Source organism: Synchiropus splendidus, chromosome 17 (assembly GCF_027744825.2).
Source record: "Synchiropus splendidus isolate RoL2022-P1 chromosome 17, RoL_Sspl_1.0, whole genome shotgun sequence".
Lineage (NCBI taxonomy): Eukaryota > Metazoa > Chordata > Actinopteri > Syngnathiformes > Callionymidae > Synchiropus > Synchiropus splendidus.
In genome coordinates this window covers 10,390,009-10,411,488 of record NC_071350.1, presented here as the reverse complement: position 1 = coordinate 10,411,488, position 21,480 = coordinate 10,390,009, and the positions used below count along the sequence as shown (strand labels likewise).

Below are 21,480 nucleotides of genomic sequence, written 5' to 3'. Positions count from 1 at the left end.
TCTCATACATATCAATATGTAACATTCCTCCATTTATTCATGCATCCATTATCCATCCATCATTTGAAAAGATGATGAAGAGGCTAATGAAAGTGTGCAGGGGCTGCATCCCTACGACGGCTCATGAAGCCGGGCCCCTGGCTGGCGGCCACGATACTACACCGGCCTTGTCTGCCGGCTCCTTCTGACATTAACAGGATATGCCTTTCAAATATCATGGCCTTTGGGACTGGGTCAGCGGTGCTATATATAGCAGGTTAAGACTTCATGATAGTTTGGCTTGTGTGAGTGATAGCTGAAAATAGACCTAGGGTTAGAGTGACTATGCGTGTTCCTGCTCCAGGCTCCTGAACAGATGTGATCCACACTAGCTGCAGCCAGTTAGAGCAGCACTTGCAGTACTTAGGAACTCGCTGTGTGGCGGGAAACGGCCGAGCTAACTGGGATTTTACAGCGCATGGACAATGATCGGGCGCTTATGAAAATCCTCAAGCCAATGCGAACGACCTTTTACGCAGCGATTTTGTAAAACCGCTCTCATCCACTATGTTTATTAGCAGATATTGCCGAGCTTGGCGTTTGGTGTGCAGCAAGATTTTTTTTTTTTTTTTTAATTCAATCCACCATCTGTGAACCAACACCATACCTGCCAACAACAAGAAGGAAAACTAGTTATCCAGCCCAGCTGCCAGACAATATCATCCAGCAGCAGCATGTTTCTCTGCTCTAATAACCTGGAATAAACCGGAGAGCTCCCTCGCGCTTCAAACAAAGATATGTTGTATTACAAAGTAATAACACTCTATGAAACGATCAGACCCCTCCTCATGTCACTGCTAAGGAGAATATTCGTCAGTTAATTCAATATCTTTCCACTTGGGCGCAAACATTCACCGACATTTAAGCCTCGTGCAGCTATGGAAGCAGACAACCTTGAGAAGGTGAGACTTCTATCGCTTTGTCTACACTGAAGTGAGAAGGCAACATGACAAAGACTGGATTTTAAAAAGACTTCCGTTTGTCAAAGACAGTAGCTCCTGCAGTGACTTCAAGACTTTTTATGAACCAACTTCATATGATTTTTTTTTTTTTTGACACACTTCCAGTGCACTTTATTTACCCGACATTCCCCCCTTCTCCTGAATGTCAATGAGCAGGTGCAAGGGGTGGAAAAGGTCGGCCTCATGGCTTCCGCTATACATCAAATGAAGACAATATTATAATAATAACTGCAATATTACCAGCAGGATTAAATTAATGGAGCGTGTGTAACACTTTTTTTTTATACCTTTCTCGCCTTAAATCACTTCACAGTGTCATACAAGGTTATGTAGACGCAGTTAATAACTCAGGAAGGAAGTCATTTTGTTCCATAAATCTTTGACAGCCCCCTTAATGTAAGTGATTTATCGTCCCAAAAGGCAGCCCCCCCGCCTCCAAATATATCCAGCCGACCCCTCCCTCTGCGTAATATTCATAGTGCGGCCTTTAAAATGCTGAACCTGATCCGGAGCCGCGGGTGCCTCTCTTGTCGTGTGTCCGGGTTGGTCCTTCTGTTTACGTTGGTCCGAGCCGTCGGCAGTCAGACCCTGCACCACCATGTCCAAGCCTTTGTCCGATCACGAAAGGAGGAAACAGATTTCCGTGCGAGGCCTGGCCGGGGTGGAGAATGTGGCCGACCTGAAGCAGAACTTCAACAGGCACCTGCACTTCACGCTGGTCAAAGACAGAAATGTGGCCACCAGGCGGGATTACTACTTTGCCCTGGCTCACACTGTGCGGGACCATTTGATTGGCAGGTGGATCAGGACCCAGCAGCACTACTATGAGAAGGACCCCAAAGTAAGTTTGCACGACCCAAAAAAGATGGAATTCCTGTGGCCTCGGTGCGGTAAATAATAGATGTGTTATTAATGAGAATCGGTGTAGCAGTCAAGCATGTCAGGCTTTGATCTCTTTCATCTGGACTCGTGGAACTGAGGGGAATGTTTTCAACAACAAGCATTTTACCCCAAATATCTTTCAACCGCTCCACAGCCGACATCTTTCTAATGCCAAGTCATGACATTTAAAGTTGACGGGGGCTCTGAGCTGCCTCCATTCTTACCGTGTGTTGAAACATTAAACTCCCCTGACCTTCTGATACCATCCCGTCCACCATAAAGCCCGCACTCGTGTCACATGAGAACATACCTCTAAAGGTCACACAAGGTTACTGATCTATCTATGCGACCCATGCGCTATAAAGACACACTTAAAGAACAATAGAAGGCGAACGATACAAGAAGGAAACTGCAAATCGCGGCACATTATCGCGCCACACAAAAGCCGATCTGCGGCAGAAAACATTGGGTGCTGCCTCTAAATGTCCCCTGCGGGAAGATTTATCACTGGAATTACGGATAAGTCTTCGCCTCCATCAACATCGACGGGATGCTTCCTCACACGTCTCGGCTTATTCTTACGCAGCAAATCCCTAATGTCTCAGTCTCAGCGGAGAGACGTTTACTTCAAGTATCCGAGTCATTTCAGAAAATGCTTCATCAAACGTCGAAGGCTTTCCAATCTATTTCAGTTTATCCCTCGGCTGTGGACTGACTGGTCAAATGCCAAACACAAGTGACAGTAATTCGATTTTCAGAACTGAATTTGAACATCATTATGGCCTGTATTTTTATTTAAGATATTGCGAGCAGCATTTACTGCCACTTTGGCCTTCAGCTCCTGGAGGTAGCAGTATCAGTCACAGGCTGACCTTTACTGTGACCTCTGCAGGGGCTATTTTTGCTCACCAAAATGTTGCTGTTATGTAATCCTCTAAGCAATCTAAACCTCAGCCCCCACGGTCCACTGCTGCTCCCTGCAGCCCCCTTTCTGTGTCAGGGCCTAAAAAAAAAAAAAAAAAAAAATCCAAATGGCAAAGGGTAAACAGAGACTCAGGTGGCACATTTCTCCACCGCAAACCAAGCAGATAAATAATTAAACTTGGGGATTTTCTGTTATTGCGTTTGCCATGTGATGTGACTTTCATCTCTGCCGGTTTGCTCTGCTTATAAACAGCGGCGGCCATTTCCTCACGCATTAACCACGAATTGGACATTTGTTTTCCACTAAACCGATGTGTCTCTGCACCACCCCAGCGTGTGTACTACATCTCCCTGGAGTTCTACATGGGCCGCACTCTCCAGAACACCATGGTGAACCTCGCCCTGGAGAACGCCTGCGACGAGGCCACCTACCAGGTGAGGAAATTGGGAGTCGGATACGGTCCACCACCTCAAGACAAATTCATGAGCCGTACTGTAACTCAATTATTTCAAAGCTGTAATTGAAAAAGTTTTAGTCATCGATCATAGTTGACATTTTTGGAATTCATCCGAGCACTTTAGTTTGCCATCAGCAACCATCTGTTATTGCCTGGAATTTCATTGTCAAAAATAGAAACCACCAGGGACCAGACCAGGCCCACTAAAGTAGTTAACTCACAATTAATCGCAAATTAATCGCACCTTATTTAATCGCTCTGTATAGTTTTAGCATGTTTTTAAGCATTCCGTGCCTCGCAGGTTATTTGAAAGAACACTCTTGAGTATCTTTTATGTTGGGTTGTTGCAGTAAGCAGATGCTTGTGTGAGGGAAATATTGTTGGCCACTCTGGTGTTGGTCACTATTTCTTCAAGCTACATTTAGAAACATGGAAAAATAGTGATTCATAGTGATCTATTGACAGCCCTTCTTTATACTAGTAGCATCCGACTTACGACCAGGATTGATTCCGACCAACCGGTCGTAAGTCAGAATGGACGTAAGTGGAATGCCATTCAAAATTGCCAACACAAGGGTTATAGCTACTACTGTAGTGGTAGATCACTGTGTGAGAGTGAGATACTGGGATACTGTGCTGCAGTAACTGTCGTACGCGATGCCGGGCTGCTACGTGCCGCGGTGCCAGACATTGAATACAAAAATAAAAAAGCATCTGCTGGCATCTGGCATCAGGTTTGTGGTTTGATGGTCTGTAACTGTCTTGAAACTGGTGCAATTTTTTTCATTGATTTCCGATTTCCTGCTGAGACTGATTCAAATTCATAGTTTCATTTCAGCGTACAAAGACATTTGACCATTCGAAACAAACGAAAACTTCATTTTTTATGTTTAACAAAAAGGTAAAGGTGACAACTGTTGACATATATTGTGATATGTTTATCAGCACAATTCTCAAACCAGTTCTGGTTCTTGTTCATGTTACCCTCACGCAAGTGATGTTGTGAGTCATACACACTGTAATTCATGTCTTCATGTGTGTTTTTAAAATGACTTTAACCCCTCTGTAGTTGGGCCTGGACATGGAGGAACTGGAAGATATGGAGGAAGACGCCGGCTTGGGCAACGGAGGCCTCGGTCGCCTTGCAGGTCTCTGCTTCTTTCTCTTTTGAGGATATAGGCAGAGTGGCTAATATTGGTTGGCGTCATGTGATGTTTATTGCGCAGTTAATGTAGATTCAAACTGACACCCTTTTCTCGTGTTGTGCTGCAGCCTGCTTCCTGGACTCCATGGCTTCTTTGGGACTGGCAGCTTATGGTTACGGAATTCGCTACGAATTTGGCATCTTCAACCAGAAAATTGTCAACGGCTGGCAGGTAAACGATAAAACACTCCTTAGTTAAATCATCACTCCATGTCTCGCTCAGTCCCCGTCTGTGATTCATCCCGAGAAATCGTCCTGTCATAAATAATACAATGCACATGTATGAATATTCCATCATGTAGGTGGAGGAGGCGGACGATTGGCTCCGCTACGGGAACCCCTGGGAGAAGGCTCGCCCCGAGTACATGCGCCCGGTCCACTTCTACGGGAGAACCGAGCACCACCCTGATGGTGTCAAATGGGTCGACACTCAGGTGAGGGCATTTCAACTCCTTGCGGGGCCATCTGTCGCTGGATTTTGACAGTTGCACGCACAACTTGGCAGGTCGTCCTGGCTCTGCCTTATGACACTCCGGTCCCTGGATACAGAAACAACGTTGTCAACACCATGAGGCTGTGGTCTGCCAAGGCCCCTTGCGAGTTCAACCTTAAAGACTGTACGTATTCAACATTAGACCATGTTTAGCGCCAAGCTAATGATCACCGTCTCCCATCCAAGTCAACGTCGGTGGCTACATTCAGGCCGTCTTGGACAGGAACCTGGCTGAGAACATCTCCCGCGTGCTGTATCCCAACGACAACGTAAGATAAACAGACCAACTCCTCTCTCCTTCTGCACTCGAGGTGAGGTCTCCCTGATTTAAGATGGCAGCTAGATTTACATAACAGGGACCTGAGGTGCAGCCACAAATCCTCACCAAAAGCTTGCGCTGAAACTATCTTCCACAGCTGAGTCAAGGCCTGACCACCGTGTGTCAACTCCCCACAGGCAGGAATAGGATCTGTGAGATAACGTCTGGCTGTAGCTATTACTCACGTCAAGTGGAAGAATGTATGGCTTGCGAGTGGGAAACAGAAAATGTGGGTTTGTTCTAAGGCTGCTCTCGCTATATATATATCACCGTGGCTAAAAGCAGGCTGTCCGGGCTTAGAAGATGTCTGAGAGAACTTTTCAAAAACAAAACAATTTCTCAAGATATGATTTATATAGCTTTGTTTTATAGGTTTTATACCAGTGCCAATGTAATTATTTTCATCGTAAATTATTATTATTATATTGTATCAACATCGCTTCTTCTTGCATTTGTTTATACATGAAATAGTGGTCAATTATTGAATACTATTTATTACTACTTTCTCAGCAGCAGAAGCAAGTGAGACATATTTATTTGTCCCAGATTGTTGCATTAGTAGACAAAGATATTCATCATTCTCTTCTGACATTTATTTTTAAAAAATAGTCTTCATCATCCTGTCACACAATTTCTGTAAAAAAAAAATATTGTAATGAATGAAAATGAAAAAAAAAAATTTTTGACGGATGAGCATGACTTGAACTCCCAAAATAAACGTTATTTTAAGAGAGATAAGAAGAAAATACATATCATATAATATTATACATGTATTAACTGCACCAAATAATACTAATAAATAAAATCCCCCAGGTTCTAATGTGACTATGGGTTTGCTCCGATGAGTTGTGACTGTGAGTTTGTGTGGTTGTCAATATGCTGGCGACCTTTTCAGGGTGTCCCCCTCCTTCCCAAAGCCTTATTTTACATTTTATATTGTCATTTTAAAACCGTTTTAACACTTAGTATTAGCATTATATTGTGCACAATAATGATAAACAAAGGTTCTCTAAGCGAATATATGTATAAGTTTTGGGATTCTATATTCAGCTGCCAATCACCGGGAGTCATTACAGAGACTATGTGCACAAGTGAACACATCCAAAATGTGTGTCTTTGTCCTCAGTTCTTTGAGGGAAAGGAGCTCCGTCTGAAGCAGGAATACTTTGTGGTGTCTGCCACCCTGCAAGACATCATCCGTCGTTTCAAGGTCTCCAAGTTCGGCTCCAGGGAGATCGCTCGCACTGATTTTAGCAAACTGCCTGACAAGGTGAGGCAAAGCAGAGAGAGAGAAAAAAGGAAAAGCTCTCTAAGATATTCTCTGTCTCAATGAAAAGATTAGCTCCTGATATTCTCCCTGCGCCTTTGTTAAATTGCTCCTGTCACACTGCGGGATGTATTGCAGCGGGGTTATTATTCTTTGTGGGGAAAGTATCACCGAGAAAAAAGAGCCCTTTTTTTTGGTGTTTTCTAATTCGGTTAATTCAACGACTGTAGGTGGCCATCCAGCTGAACGACACTCACCCCGCCATGGCGATTCCTGAGCTGATGAGAGTCCTGGTGGATCAGGAGAAGCTGGAGTGGGACATGGTGAGGTTCCTACCGCACCGACCTTAAAAGTCATTGAGGCATTGTGTCATACAACGGTGGTGTTGCCTCGTGACGCCCAGGCCTGGGACATCTGCGTGCGCACCTGCGCCTACACGAACCACACCGTGCTGCCCGAAGCCCTGGAGCGTTGGCCTGTGGATCTGTTCGCTCATCTGCTGCCCAGACACCTCGAAATTGTTTACGAGATCAACCGACGCCATCTGGAGGTCAGTGCTGATCATTGCAAATACGTTCTGGGGGGGAAAAAAATGACCTTTGCGGTGACGCGTGAAGGAGGAGGAGAAAAAGTAGGAACAAATCATTTTAATTTGCTCGTACGAAATATATTTGGACGGATTAAATAGACACGATTTACCTCACTAATATGAGATAATATGACTAAATATACAGTTAAAAAAAAGTATAATTACGTGGTTAGGGAGGAGGCTCCGTGGATGATGATGTTTGCAGATGACACAGTGATTTATCATGAGTGGAGGATATAAAGGAATTTGGAAGCAATTTGTTGTCTTGAACTCAACACACCGAAATTCTGTCTGGCACGTTTGCTTGGCTTTGAAAGGAATATTCAAACAACCTGTCTTAATGAGGCAGGCCAACCTGTTGTCTGTGACAAGGGCCGTCGCCGCGTGAAAATGAAAGCCATTAACACGTCCTTTGATGTGGTCTTGTTTGCCAGAGAGTGGCTGCCAAGTATCCCGGCGATAATGACCGTCTGCGCCGCATGTCGCTCATCGAGGAAGGAGGGCAGAAGCGCATCAACATGGCCCACTTGTGCATCGTCGGCTCCCATGCCGTCAACGGCGTCGCCCAGATTCACTCCGACATCCTTAAGGCAACTATGTACGTTCGGCTGGGGGGGCGGAAGCGCGGCCCGGCCGGAGCTTGAAAATAATGTCTCCGTGTCCTCGGTGCAGATTCAAGGACTTCTTCGAAATGGAGCCACATAAGTTTCAGAACAAGACGAACGGCATCACTCCGCGCCGCTGGCTGGTGATGTGCAACCCTGGACTCGCTGAGGTCATCGCTGAGGTCAGCGCTCGAGAAAAAGAAATCTCTTGTTTGTTTCAGAATCAGAATCAAATGTATTCCCATGGTCAGGGGGCATCCCACCAACTCGGAAAGTGCTTCGGAATAAAGTTCTGCCAACAAAATAAAATAAAATAAAATAAAATAAAATAAAATAACAAAGGCTGATCACAATTTCAATAGTCTGACGGCCGACTGACTTTATTATTTATATATATTTATTTACATTTATTTAACTTTAGATTGAATAATTTTGCAACACTGTTTTAAACCAGAGAATCGGGGAGGAGTTCATCCGTGACCTGGACCAGCTGCAGCGTCTGCGCCAGTTTGTCGACGACGAGGCTTTCATCCGCGACGTCGCTAAAGTCAAGCAGGTGAAAAAAATGGATTCCCGAAACATTGTCTCACAGTCTCAGCCTAAACTGCACCACAGGGCGACGTGCTGCGAGTCAGCAGCCGAGGTCAGATCTCAACAAGCGGGGGCTGTCAGTGTGGAATTCTCCGTTCATTAGCGCCACTTCCTTTTTGTTTTCAATTACTCGCGCTCTGTTGATCTTCAAGTGAGTAAATACAGTTGCAGAAAAGAGCTCTAATGAAAACAAGGTCTCTGTTGGGATTTAGATGTTTAACTAAGAAGGCTTAATGAAGACAGCGTGGAAGTGTGATGACACTTAAAAAGTCTGTTTTTCTAGTTACACATTCTTTGGATCAGACTCATCCTCATCCCTCTTAGTGAGACATCTATCTTTATCTGGAAAAGGCTTCCCCAGGTCAGAGGTCACTGCCCTCAGACAGTTTAGTATTAACACACAGATACAGAGTCTTGACCTCCTTCTGACCTGCAAGAGCGAACAAGGAGCTTCATGTCATGAGTTTCAGTTTCAGCCCAAAAATTGAGGTTAATACATTTTGCTCAATCCTCTGCTGTTTCGGAACCTTCAGTTTGTAGTGATCTAAAAGGCGACGTTGACTGATGGTGGGTTTACGTAAGTGCGACAGACACATAGGTTAATGTACCGCTAACTGATGCAACAGACTGCAGGCGTTAGATGACGCAATATTCAGCTTCAAAGTGGACCATTGGGTCTGACTCCTCAAACCTGCAGCCTGGAGCCTGGATGGTATTTTGCAACCTGCCATTAGGATTTTCAAATGTTGGCTTCCATTGTGTGCATCTGTAGAGATGGAATGAAACACAGCAATAGAAGGCCAGAGAGATCTTTCAGTCCTGCAATGCGTGCTGGGAGGTGTCAACACTAGAGAACACTGATCACTGTGACACTGTGGTGGCCCCCTAGTGGTGACACCTTTTATTCAGGTCATATTGCTGTGGCGATGTGAGATGTTATATCCATTCCATAAACTCCAGCTTACGTTTGTTCAACCATTCTGTGCAACAACAGGAGAACAAGCTGAAGTTCTCTGTCCACCTGGAGGAGCATTACAAGGTGAAGATCAACCCAAACTCCATGTTTGACGTTCAAGTCAAGAGAATCCACGAGTACAAGAGACAGCTGCTGAACTGCCTGCACATCATCACCTACTACAACCGTGAGTCCTTATTGATATTTACGTGCATATGGTTTCTTAACGCTCTCACGTCTCAGGCATCAGGAAGGAGCCGAACAAGCAGTGGACTCCAAGGACAGTGATGATCGGAGGAAAGGTTTGTTATTTCAGACTGGTTTGTGTCTGAGTGGCTCTAGCTATGTAGCTCTGCACCTCCAGGCTGCTCCTGGATACCACACCGCCAAGATGATCATCCGCCTGATCACGGCGATCGGCGACGTGGTCAACAACGACCCTGTGGTGGGAGACCGCCTCAAAGTCATCTTCCTAGAGAACTACAGAGTCACCCTGGCGGAGAAAGGTAGCCAGACCTGCGCCATCTCTGGCGGCTGCTCTAGCGCTGACCTTCCGTCTCCGTCGTCCTCCAGCCATCCCAGCAGCCGACCTGTCGGAGCAGATCTCCACTGCCGGCACTGAAGCCTCAGGCACCGGCAACATGAAGTTCATGTTGAACGGCGCTCTGACTATCGGAACCATGGACGGCGCCAACGTGGAGATGGCAGAGGAGGCTGGCGAGGGCAACCTCTTCATCTTCGGCATGAGGGTGGATGATGTCGACGCGCTGGACAAGAGAGGGTACGCGCTCACTTCCACTGATATCGCATCGGCCGCATCGGAATGTGGTTAGCGAGAGGTTAGTCAGAAAGGAGACAACTCTGCGACAGGAAACATTTTACGTTCCGACTTGCTATAACTGTTTATTTCCAGGTGTTGCGGTGCGTTATGGGACAAGCAGTGTAGCTTATGTTTCTACTCTGTGTTCAGTGCGCGGAACATTTCTTTATGCATTTATAATATTAAGGCTTTTATCCTCAAATTTTATCTCCATCAGTGGCCATCTTAACTCTCTATGTAATACATAGAATTTTTTTTTTTTTCGCCACTACATTGATACTCCCAAAGACAGGAGGCAGAGCTGGAGGTGGCAGAGATGAAGATGCTGAGCTTCTCTCTGGGAGTGAGCACGATGGATCAGGAAGCAGTAGATCAGAGGGACAGCACATGTGCTCAGGTGTTTAGGAGTCAAAGTCAGAGAGGCTAGATGGAGATGGTTTGGACATGTACAGAGGAGAGAGAGACAGTACGTTGGTAGATGAAGATGTTGAGGTTGGAACTGCCAGGCAGAAGGTGGAGAGGAAGGTCAGAGAGGAGATTTATGGAGGTGGTGAAGGAGGACATGAGGTTTGTAGGTTTGAAAGAAGAGGAAGCGGAGGACAGGGGGAGATGGAGGAGGAACGACATTGATAATCCCTCAACCAGTGAGAAAACTGGAGGAAACTTTGTTTAAACATCGTTTGGAGTGCAGTAAAGCATATGAAAATAGAAAAAAATACATCAAAATCTTGTCCATAACTTTCTAATACATGGAACAAAGCCACTATAAACACCTGCAGAGCGAACAAACTATGTCACAAAGTAATTTATATTTTTATGGTTAAACATTTTCACCTTTAATGACTGAGTTTCACGTTTATTCCGGGGCTGGTGTCAGCCGTGTGATAACTCCCCGGTGAAGTCAGTGAACAACAGAAGCTGGTGATTTATGCTGCTGCTCTCAAGTCGTCATCCCAGCTGTTTCTCCACCTTGGGGTGTGACTCTGGCAGGCGTGTTGCTGCAGCAACCGGCCTGTGTTTTCTCTGGCGTGATCCTTATTTATCTGCTTAGATACCACGCTGAAGAGTACTACAACCGCCTGCCTGAGCTCAAGCAGGCCATCGACCAGATCGCCGGAGGCTTCTTCAGCCCCAAGCAGCCTGACATGTTTAAGGAAATAGTCAACCTGCTCATGCACCACGACAGGTAAACACACATCCTGATGTGTTGAATTCAGTTACATTGACACTTGACTCCCGCTCACCTGCGCAGGTTTAAGGTCTTCGCCGACTACGAGGATTATATCAAATGTCAGGAAGGGGTCAACGAACTCTACAAGGTGAGTTCACGACTGAAAACATCAACTGTTCCCCAAACTAACTCTGCTGCTGCTTCATCCACCAGGACCCTAAAGAATGGACCAAGAAGGTGATCTACAACATCGCCGGCTGTGGCAAGTTCTCCAGCGACCGCACCATCGCTCAGTACGCTCGAGAGATCTGGGGTATGGAGCCCACTCTGGAGAGACTCCCGGCCCCCGATGAAAAGCCCTAGACGCTCGACGTGAAGCCCCATGTCCTGACTTTTCACCCACTTGCAACACATCACACACGTTTTTTTTTTTTTTTGCAGAACCAACGTGAGGACTGATGTTTACGGTTCAAGTTCTTGGCTGAACCGCGGCCTTTCACCAAAAAACCAAGCGCGTCCCACAGCGGCGCAGCTGTTCCAACAACTGACACGTGACGCGGCAGCGCCACTTTAAAAAGTAACAGCGGGTCGTTCTTTAGCTAAATGAACACATTTGGACCATGAAAACGGCGATAATAAAACAAGCTCATGTTTGCGGAAGCACAAGAGAACAGTTTCAACTCAGAAATGATCAACCCGCCTCTGTTATTCTTTAAAGTCGACGCTGTGCCTTGTGCTCTGTCTTAATAACACGGTCCTCTCAGCTCCATGATGTTCAGGTGGAGATCCACACCATCAGATCCAGGTGAATTTGTGATTGTTTTTGTATAAACTCAGACCTACAGGGATTAAATTCTCTTCAGTTACACATCAGTCTCCCTTTTTATTTCTATAGAACATACACAGACATGTTTGCATTCTTGGTTCTTGGGGGGGCATCCCTTTCCCCAGCCTCCCCCCCTAAACCTAACCATCCAAAACAAACAGCTAAACTTAACCAGGACTCAAACCAAACTTAAACCTAATGGATATTATCCAGTCATTCTGATGCTTTTATCCTCACATTAAACTTGTATGGTCTGGCCAAATGGTCCCCACAAAGGCATAAGGTCCCCCCATGTTTGGTACACATCTCAAGAGTTTCAGAGGGATTAAAGAGCTTTTTGGGCGCAACAATCCCAGACTTTTTAGCAGAGCAGGCAGCTGAGTGGCAGAATGTGCCGGCTGCAGCAACACTGCGACGCTCTGTCTGGAATTCCAGCAGGAGGCACCAAAGCTCTCCATGACAGTTCAACTGAAAACACTTGGGTCACGCTGAACAAATGAGTTGGAAACATTGAACTGGCTCACCAAAGATTTGCCACATCTCTCCATCTCTCGCTCTTCTCACGTGACCTGTGACCTTTATACGGCTGTCGACCCAGACAGACGCCGTGTAAAGCAAGGAAAAACATTTCCAGCTGATCATTACTTGCAGTGTCACTGGTTAACACGCCGCACATGAACCATTGACGGGGAAAGTAAAAAAAAAATCTCACACTTACACAACCTCCTCAACATGCTCAATTACATCACTGGCCTCACGAGTCTCTGCTCTTCCATCGGCTGCAAAATATCAGCCTGCTTCTACAGCCATAAAAATAAAATACTAATATAATAAATAATAATAATATAATAATAATAAAATTACTGACACAGATCGACGCTCTCTGCGGTCCTAAATAAAAAGCTATTAAACATTATAAGAAGTTATTTTAGAGCTAGTTTGCTTGAAAACAGGAAATTCATATAGTCACTTTGAAAACCCGCAATAATTCCAGTGATTCCTTATGAGACAGGATAACTCTCCTCATGAACCATAGGGGGTGGAGTTCCTGCGATATTATGAATCATGTTGTGTCATACGCTAATTCATATTGAATGACTGAACGAATCGTTCTCCATTGTTCTATAGGAGATTCTTAGCTTTACAGTGAGGCGGCTAGGCACTCTGATTTCCTCCCACACTGCAGTGCCGTGAATGACTTTCAACTACATAAATTAATGGATATAAATGTCATTTTTGAGAATTTGATTCCATGTGTTGTCACCTCGACAGGCCAGGAACAACAGAAGAGGTGCTCATTACATCACTTTCCTGCGTTGAAGTAACAGGCGTTTTTTATCTTCATATTCATTGTCTTCAGTTAATTCATTTAGTTAAAGTTCTACATCATGCAGATAGAGTTATGGCTCATAATCCCTGTAATCCATGTTGGCTCCCCCCTCTCAGTTAGGGGGAGAAAAGGAGCCCGGCTGCGTTAAAGTCTCACTCCAGACTCTGATCCTGCAGAAACTCGGTGTTTGCACTTCGCCGTTGGTTTCGTTGCCTTGTGGTGAATTGCACGTAATCCACCGTAGGAAGGGGGAAGCTTAGGAGCTGCAGAGCCGATTATTAGCCTCCACGTTCTGCGGCACATTCTCAGACGTCCTGGGATGGAGGATGTTGGGAGAATGATGTGAGAGCCGATTGTCCCTGTTTCATTCCTGACTGGTAAGTTTGTCTCAAAGCCACTAAATGTTCTGTGTGCTTCATTGACTTGTTTGAAATTTTTGGCACATGAAAATGGCATTTATGCTGGTGCCACAGGAGCTGTAACGAATAATAAGATAAATAATAAAATGATTCTATGAGCTGGATTAAATTTATTTTTTATTTCTATTGTGTATTACCAATGAAATCACAAACATTGAATATGTAATTTTTAGTTGCACCTTCTTCCTTTTGGCATTTATTTATAATATTGTAGGTATAGAACAATAATTATGTAAATATTAAATAGAAATATTTGTTTACCGTCACACTCTTTGAACACACATTTTTTTTCTCATTGCTATTCCCTTTTTTTCTGCCATAACATTGCATATTCAGTATTAAATATTGACTGACTAAGCCACAAATATCACAATATTTTGTCCATAAAATGATGTCTTTTTCATCCATGATTTTCCCCTCACATTTTAAAATCCATAAAACTTTGTCACATGCAATATGGCATTTGTAAAAATGTTAAGTTCTCTTTCTCTTGGGAGGGTCACATGGATCATTTTTTTTACTTCATCTTGCTAATTTCCATTTTTTATGATATATATTAATTATATAATTATTTATTAACTCATTTTTACCTTGGAATTGAGTTTTAACATTTATTTATTTTTTTCCATTGTGTCCAATTCCAATTTAAGTTCACCTGTTATTATGCTCTTCATAACATTAAAAAAAAAAAAAATATATATATATATATATATCATTTTTCTTTAATTCTTTTTTTTGTTTAATTCTAATGTAGTTTCCTCTTCCCCTTGCTTTTTTGCTAAATAAATAAATATGTGTATATACTGCATATATTTAAGCCACTGAAAGTCACTCTGTAACATCTCACGTGCTCCCAGTGTCGCAGCTGCGTAGCTAACCATGGCGTTCGGTGACCTCCTGGAGCGGGTGGGCAGCACGGGTCGCTTCCAGGTCCTGCATGTGAGCCTGCTCTGCTTCCCGGTCCTTCTCATGGCCAGTCACAACCTGCTGCAAAACTTTGTGGCTGCGATCCCGGCACACCACTGCAACGCGCACTCCAACGTCTCCGAGTCTCACCTGAGCCCTCAGGACATACTGAGGATCACGGTGCCGCTGGACGCCTCGGGGAAGCCGGACAGATGTCAGCGCTACGCCACCCCGCAGTGGCACCTGCTCAACGGCAGCTCGGACTGGGAGGAAGAGATAGTGGAGGTGCAAGGGTGCACTGATGGATGGTCCTACAACCTGACGGAGATGAGCTCCACCATCATATCTGATGTGAGAATGTGCTAGGTCATTTAGAAGATGCCTTTTTTGTCTGGTCGGAAATGCCTCAGAAACAAGGCTTTTAAAGGGACTTTTCATTTCAGTGGCACTTGGTGTGTGACCTACGCAGCTTGAAGCAAATGGCCCAATCCACCTACATGGGAGGAGTCCTGGCTGGAGCTGTGGTGTTTGGAGGTCTTTCAGACAGGTGAACCAAGACACTGGCGTGGCAACTTTGGTGGATTCCGTGAGTTCCAATTCTTTCTTGTCAAATGCTCCTTTGAAGATTCGGCCGACGCATCCTGCTGCTGATGTCCCACCTGCTGATGGCCGTGTCTGGGACGTGCGTGGCCTTCTCCACCTCCTTCAGCATGTTCTGCCTGGCCCGGTTCTTCTGCGGCATGTCTCTGTCGGGCATCGGCCTCAACACCTTCTCTCTCAGTAAGAGACTCACAAGAGAGGCCGACACATTGTAACTCACTGGAAGCCTGAGCAGCTCCCATCATGCTTAGAGTAGTGAGACAACCAGGCGCAGACTTTTTCCTTTCCATGAGAAAGGCGCCCTTTTTTTCTGGAGCCCAAAAAAGAATTCAGTAAAGAAGAGTAATGATGACTTTTCTTGTCATTCTGATGCAAGTGAACTCAGTAAAAACCAAACGGCTGCTGTAAAAGTTCAACCCTCTGAGGCGCCTGTGAATGGATCAGTCACCTTTTAACATGAACCACCTTCCTTCAACGGTCAGTGTCGGCATGAGCGACAGAATCAAACATCATCTACGGCAATGATGAACCCCAACATCTTCATACACATCTATTCTTTTCAGTCTCAGTTTTCAATGATCAAGATTATTGATATTTCTTCCCACAACCAGTACCAAACACCGATCTACCCTCTAGTTTTTGGAAGGACAGTTTCCTTCTCCTTTGAAGGACAAGCATGTTTTCATCTTGACTGAAATTACCTTCCATCAGCATCAGTTTTCCTCATTACAGGACGTCTTGTGATCGACGAGTTATATTTAAAATCTCGGCTTTTACAGCCCTTTAAGTGTTGCACCTGAATAGTTTATTCACAAAATTTATTTGCATTTTTTTCACCAGCGTACACACAAAAGCAGTCAAAATATTCTAGATTTTAATGAGATTAAAAAACAAATTAAAAGCGTTTCTATTATTATTATTATTATTATTATTATTATTATTATTATTATTATTAGACTCAAAGCTGCATTTTGGACATTGGAAGATAATAACAAAACAAGACAAAATAATAATTTAAAAGGCTTTTTGTCAGACACTTTTAATTTCTAAATTGGATTAAAAATCCAAAAGATAAAAAAAGAAAGAAAGAAAGAAAAATTTTTTTTAGATTACATTGTTTTTTTTTCCATGAAAACTTTTTTCAGAATCAAAATATTGAGCGAGATTTAGCTCTTGACATTGTGATGACCGTTTCAGCATTTTTGAGTGAACCCATGAGCACAGCTCTTTTCAACAAAGGAAGCTGCTGATATGCACCATGTTTTCTCTTGAAGTTGTGGAGTGGATCCCCACCCGTGTGCGCACCGTGGTGGGCACCATGGTGGGCTACTGTTACACGTTGGGGCAGCTGATCCTGGCTGTGGTGGCGTACTTCATCAGAGATTGGAGGTGGTTGACCTTGGCGGTGTCCCTGCCTTTCTACGTGTCCTTCCTCTACGCCTGGTGAGTCAGCACGCATGTTGCTGTACAAGACTCCACTTGCTGGGCAGTGTAGGCGAGTGTGGGGTGTGGCAGGAAGTGATGTCATCAACATGAGTTTTTCGTTTGTTTTTCAGTAAATTGTGTTCAGGTCCTGACCTTTATGCATCCCTCACCTGAGGAGGCTCCGGCAGGTTCTCGTAGAATGACCCAACATTTATTCCCAACTGTCCTACAGGTGGTTTCATGAATCTTCACGGTGGCTGGTCCTGAACAACAAATCCGACCAGGCCATCAAGAACCTGAAGAGCGTGGCCAGGTTCAACGGCCGAGCTGAAGAAGGCGATAAAATCGACCTGCAGGTCAGTAAAAATGACTTCTGCCGCTTGCATGTTCAAGCATGTTCTGCGTGTCTTCCTCTTCCACAGATGGTTCAGGAAGCCATGAAGAAGGAGCTGGCGTCCACTCATCAGTCTCGCTCCGTCATCGATCTGTTCCGCACTCCCACCATGAGGAAGATGACTCTTTGCCACAGCGCCGTCTGGTAAATCCCTCGTGACCCCACAGGCCAAAAAGAGGTCCAACAGCTCCGCCTCTCGCGCAGGTTATCCACCAGCTTCGCCTACTACGGCATCGCTATGGACCTCCAGAAGTTTGGGGTCAACATCTACTTGATCCAGGTGATCTTCGGGGCGGTGGACATTCCAGCTAAACTGGTCATGACCATGTGCATGGGGTTCATCGGACGGCGGCCGTCGCAGGCTACGGCTCTCATTTTGGCAGGGGTCACCATCCTGATCAACCTGCTGGTGCCGTTCGGTACGTCCTGCCAGGCGCGGGACCTTCGTGTCATGAAGCCCTTGTTAATGTTTGGTGCGTGTGCAGAGAAACAGGCGATCCGGACCTCCCTGGCTGTCGTGGGTAAAGGTTTACTGGCAGCCTCCTTCAACTGCTGCTACCTTTACGCTGGAGAGCTTTTCCCTACCATCATCCGGTAACAGCAATATGACACTACTGACACGACCTTGAGCTCCACTGTTTGATCTGTCTGATGAGTTTATGTGGACATCCTTTGCGAAATAAATAAAAGTATCCCAGTTAGTGACCTCCCTTTTTTTCTTCTGGAGTCCCACATGGCTCGACTTCAGGCCCTTTTTTAAACTATTATTATTATTGTTATTGGAAGGAAAACTTTTACTTGCTCCTGAAATCAATCCAAAAATGATGTGTGCCCTCAGACAGAACGGAATGGGTTGGGTGTCCATGATGGCTCGAGTGGGCTCCATGGTGGCCCCCATCGTGCTTCTCTGTGACGACGACATGCCGTGGTTGCCGGGGCTGATCTACGGAGGAGCGCCCATCATCAGCGGCCTGGCTGCGGTCTTTCTCCCGGAAACACTGGGCTCTCCGCTCCCGGACACGATACAAGACGTGGAAGACAGGTGAGGACAGGTAGCATCCATAAAGTCTGAGCTGTCGCCGTGACGCCGGACTCTTTGTGCTTTCTATTTTTACGCGCAGAGGATCCGGGAGACGCTCCAAAACTTCACAGAAGGAAGCAATAAATCTAAAAGACATCCAGGCGGATCTCCTGAAGCCAGGTGTCTGAAGGCGTCTGAAACCTCCTGACGTACTTGATGACAGGTTGATCGCGTCGCGTGAAGACTGCCTGTCGGTTTGTGGGCTCAAGAAATGTTTGAATGCTGGAATAAAGTTAATTTAAGACATGTCAGCACACTGACATTTAGACCTGTACTTGAAGATTCTGTTGTTTTTTTTTTTGTGAGTGAAAATGAGAAATCAGTTTTGACTGTGACAGTGTTCAACTTTGATTAAAATAGATGTACAACTTTTAACATGTGCTGAATTCCATTAAAAAAAACAAACATGATATAATATATATATTGTAAAGAGGAAACATCTTGATAATATGTACACCCTTTTAAACATGGACATTATTGACACTGTTTTTGGACAGACCAACCATATTTTATTTTACATATTCTCTTTATTTATTTGCATTATAAATTCTAATGACTACATTAAAAAAAAAAAAAAAATATATATATATATATATATATATATATATATATATATATATATATATATATATATATATATATATATATATATATATATAATTATTATTATTATTATTACAATTATACGTTAATGATGAACAGCATAAAAGAATAAAATGTATTTTGATCCCATGTGTTCATTCAAAGTCCGTCCTGCATCACTCTTTGTTTAATCTCACTGACACCAAGAGAGAAGATCTCATATTCCCTCAATATTTAACACCTCTGTCTGCAGGAAGAGGTCAGTCATTCTGGTCTCTCTTTTTATCTTGATGCGAACTGAGTTGATCGAGTTAGTAAAGAAGGTTTCATGAAACAGAATTGTGAACGTTTATATTTATTGATATTATTGATATTAAAGATATGTAATTTTCAGTAAAATACTCACTTGAGAATTTTATTATAATTTAAAAAATTGTATAATTTATATACTTTTATATATCAGATTACAGGCAGAATTCCGTCTATTTTCCATTTTATTTTTCTGCTTTCCAACTTCTCCCTCTCGTCCTCTGAGTGGCAGCACTTCACCTCTGAGCAAACTGAGCATGTCGAAGCGTTTCCGTAGCTCTGTTGCCTCCTGGTGGTCGATCCTTGGTGATGCAGGGGAAAAGCTTAAAAGTGAATTCTGACCAAAACCCCGACGTCACTTTGAATACATTTGATTTGAAAATACATTTGAAGCAGACTTGTAAATGTAGGTCTCACTGAAGGATTAGTGAGGCAATAGAAATGTGAGGGACCTCAATCCGGACGCCTGTGCTTCAAGCTTCATAATGCACTGCAACAGTCCATCAAGCCCAGTTAATGACAACCGCCAAACCCTTTTGAATCTGGACTCCTGAGCACCGGAAAATAACCCCCCGCTTGGCGTGAACCGGGGGCTGGATCGACCCCAGCAGATCACCGCTCGGGATAACTCCCTCCAGGTGCTACAACCGCTTCCACACTCATAAATCACACTGCTTTCAAGGAGCGACCGATCGACCTAAACAGACTGAACATTGATCTTCTTTGATCTGCACTTTGACAATCGGTTACATCCCCTCTGCAGCACCTCGGGAGTAAATCAGGCGCTCCTTTTGATACGACTCCAGGCGTCTGATCAGGCTGAGGAGCGGAACATCTCCAGCCAAATCGTATCAATCCCTGCTCCGCTACTAGAGTTTTAGAACCACCCCGATGACCTCAGCTGTGATGGTCCATGTCTCCATTTCTGTTAGCTGAGAGCAAAGTGTGGCCCTCTGCTTGGACTCATAAGGCCATCATGAGGTGAAATGTCAGCAGCACAGACTTCTCCTATTTAAATTATTTACATATGATCTATATAACAGTCATTGAAAGATGAATTATGTAAATAAATATTTTAATATCAATAACATGACAGTTTTTTTTACATTAAAGATCCCTGTTTTACTGTTAAATTGACATATTTTATTTTCATTTTTTCCCATCAAAATCAATAATAACCACGTCAAGTATGTTCTGTAGACGCCAGCTTCCTGTTAAACTTCCTGGTTATGTTAAGTTTTTTTTTTTTTTTTTCTGATCAATCTCGGTAAATGTTTCTCTCTTCCAGCTCCGGTGGAACATATTTGATTTGTCAGAACATGAACGCCCTCGTTCTTCACCTTCACCTCATCGTCTTGAGGAAACTATTCACGCACCTCCTGCTGAAACATTTCGGTTATGTGGCGGCACCTCTTGTGCGTGGACAATAATTCAAAGTTCTTTTTTTTTCAATATGGGTGTTTTATTGGCGTTTATAAATAAACATGTCCAACCTTGTTTCGGTCAAATTTACAGTCACTGCAGGACCCTCTTGAGAGGGTGTGAATCACCACAGGAACCACTGCGTCGTGAAATGATATGAATAAAGATTTATTTCTCATATGAACAGGTGGATTCATTTTTCTTTTGAATTTACAATCTATGACAATCTGGCATGGTTTTCTTTTTTCTAGCATATTTCAGGGATGACATGTCGAGGGAGGGAAGTGGTGGTGGTGGTTGTGGGGGGGTCTTTTTATTGCTGGATGTTAAAAGAAATACACTTTTTCACCGACCGGGGAGAGAAACTCAGATTTGTCTGCTGTTATTTTTAACCATGCACCCATCTAACCTTGACCACAAGGACATGCAGAGGAGAGGTGATCGGACTTTTCAAGCGGGGCAAGGTGGGGGAGTGTGGGAGTGTGTGTGTGTGTGAGTGTGTGTGTTGGTGAGATGATGTTCAAATCATCCTTCCAGATGTTAAATACAGAAGTCTGTCGGTGATGTTGTACCATCCTCCACCAATGTTGAGGATTGCAGGTTAATCTGAAGTTAGAATTTACTTTTATACGGACGAAATCCAATAGAACACTGTTGACTCTCAGTTAGATAACCAGATAGATTGACTTTGCTTAAACAGGCAGCCGAATGGCTCAAGAACGCTGCGCTTTGCAGCATTACACGGCGAAAATGTCTCGATTTTAAAGTTCAAATTTTGATATTGCGGATCAGTGGATTTCCTTCCTGTCTGCTGAAGCAATCCCAGCCAAGCAAAAACCTTTAATCCACTGAAAATCGCCAAAAAGTGATGGAACAATTTAAAAACTATTCTAACCAACAAAAAGCA

At 44.1% G+C, this 21,480-nt stretch overlaps 2 protein-coding genes across 2 annotated transcripts; both read left to right on the top strand.

Annotated features, from left to right (window-relative positions):
• The first annotated feature begins 1,530 nt into the window (after positions 1–1,530).
• pygma (phosphorylase, glycogen, muscle A) lies at positions 1,531–12,136 on the top strand. Its single transcript, XM_053846648.1, has 20 exons — positions 1,531–1,842; positions 3,141–3,242; positions 4,335–4,413; positions 4,538–4,641; positions 4,772–4,903; positions 4,975–5,086; positions 5,149–5,231; positions 6,408–6,551; positions 6,779–6,871; positions 6,952–7,098; positions 7,572–7,735; positions 7,810–7,924; positions 8,197–8,298; positions 9,328–9,475; positions 9,532–9,590; positions 9,653–9,794; positions 9,862–10,069; positions 11,160–11,294; positions 11,361–11,427; positions 11,493–12,136. Exons 1-20 carry the CDS (start codon positions 1,600–1,602, stop codon positions 11,640–11,642), a joined length of 2,529 nt encoding a protein of 842 aa, XP_053702623.1. The 5' UTR covers positions 1,531–1,599; the 3' UTR covers positions 11,643–12,136.
• A 1,483-nt stretch (positions 12,137–13,619) lies between these two features.
• On the top strand, positions 13,620–18,758 carry slc22a6l (solute carrier family 22 member 6, like). Its single transcript, XM_053846650.1, has 11 exons — positions 13,620–13,812; positions 14,712–15,111; positions 15,204–15,307; positions 15,386–15,540; positions 16,635–16,803; positions 17,018–17,141; positions 17,208–17,323; positions 17,384–17,598; positions 17,665–17,773; positions 18,018–18,221; positions 18,301–18,758. Exons 2-11 carry the CDS (start codon positions 14,734–14,736, stop codon positions 18,386–18,388), a joined length of 1,662 nt encoding a protein of 553 aa, XP_053702625.1. The 5' UTR covers positions 13,620–13,812; positions 14,712–14,733; the 3' UTR covers positions 18,389–18,758.
• Positions 18,759–21,480: the final 2,722 nt, after the last annotated feature.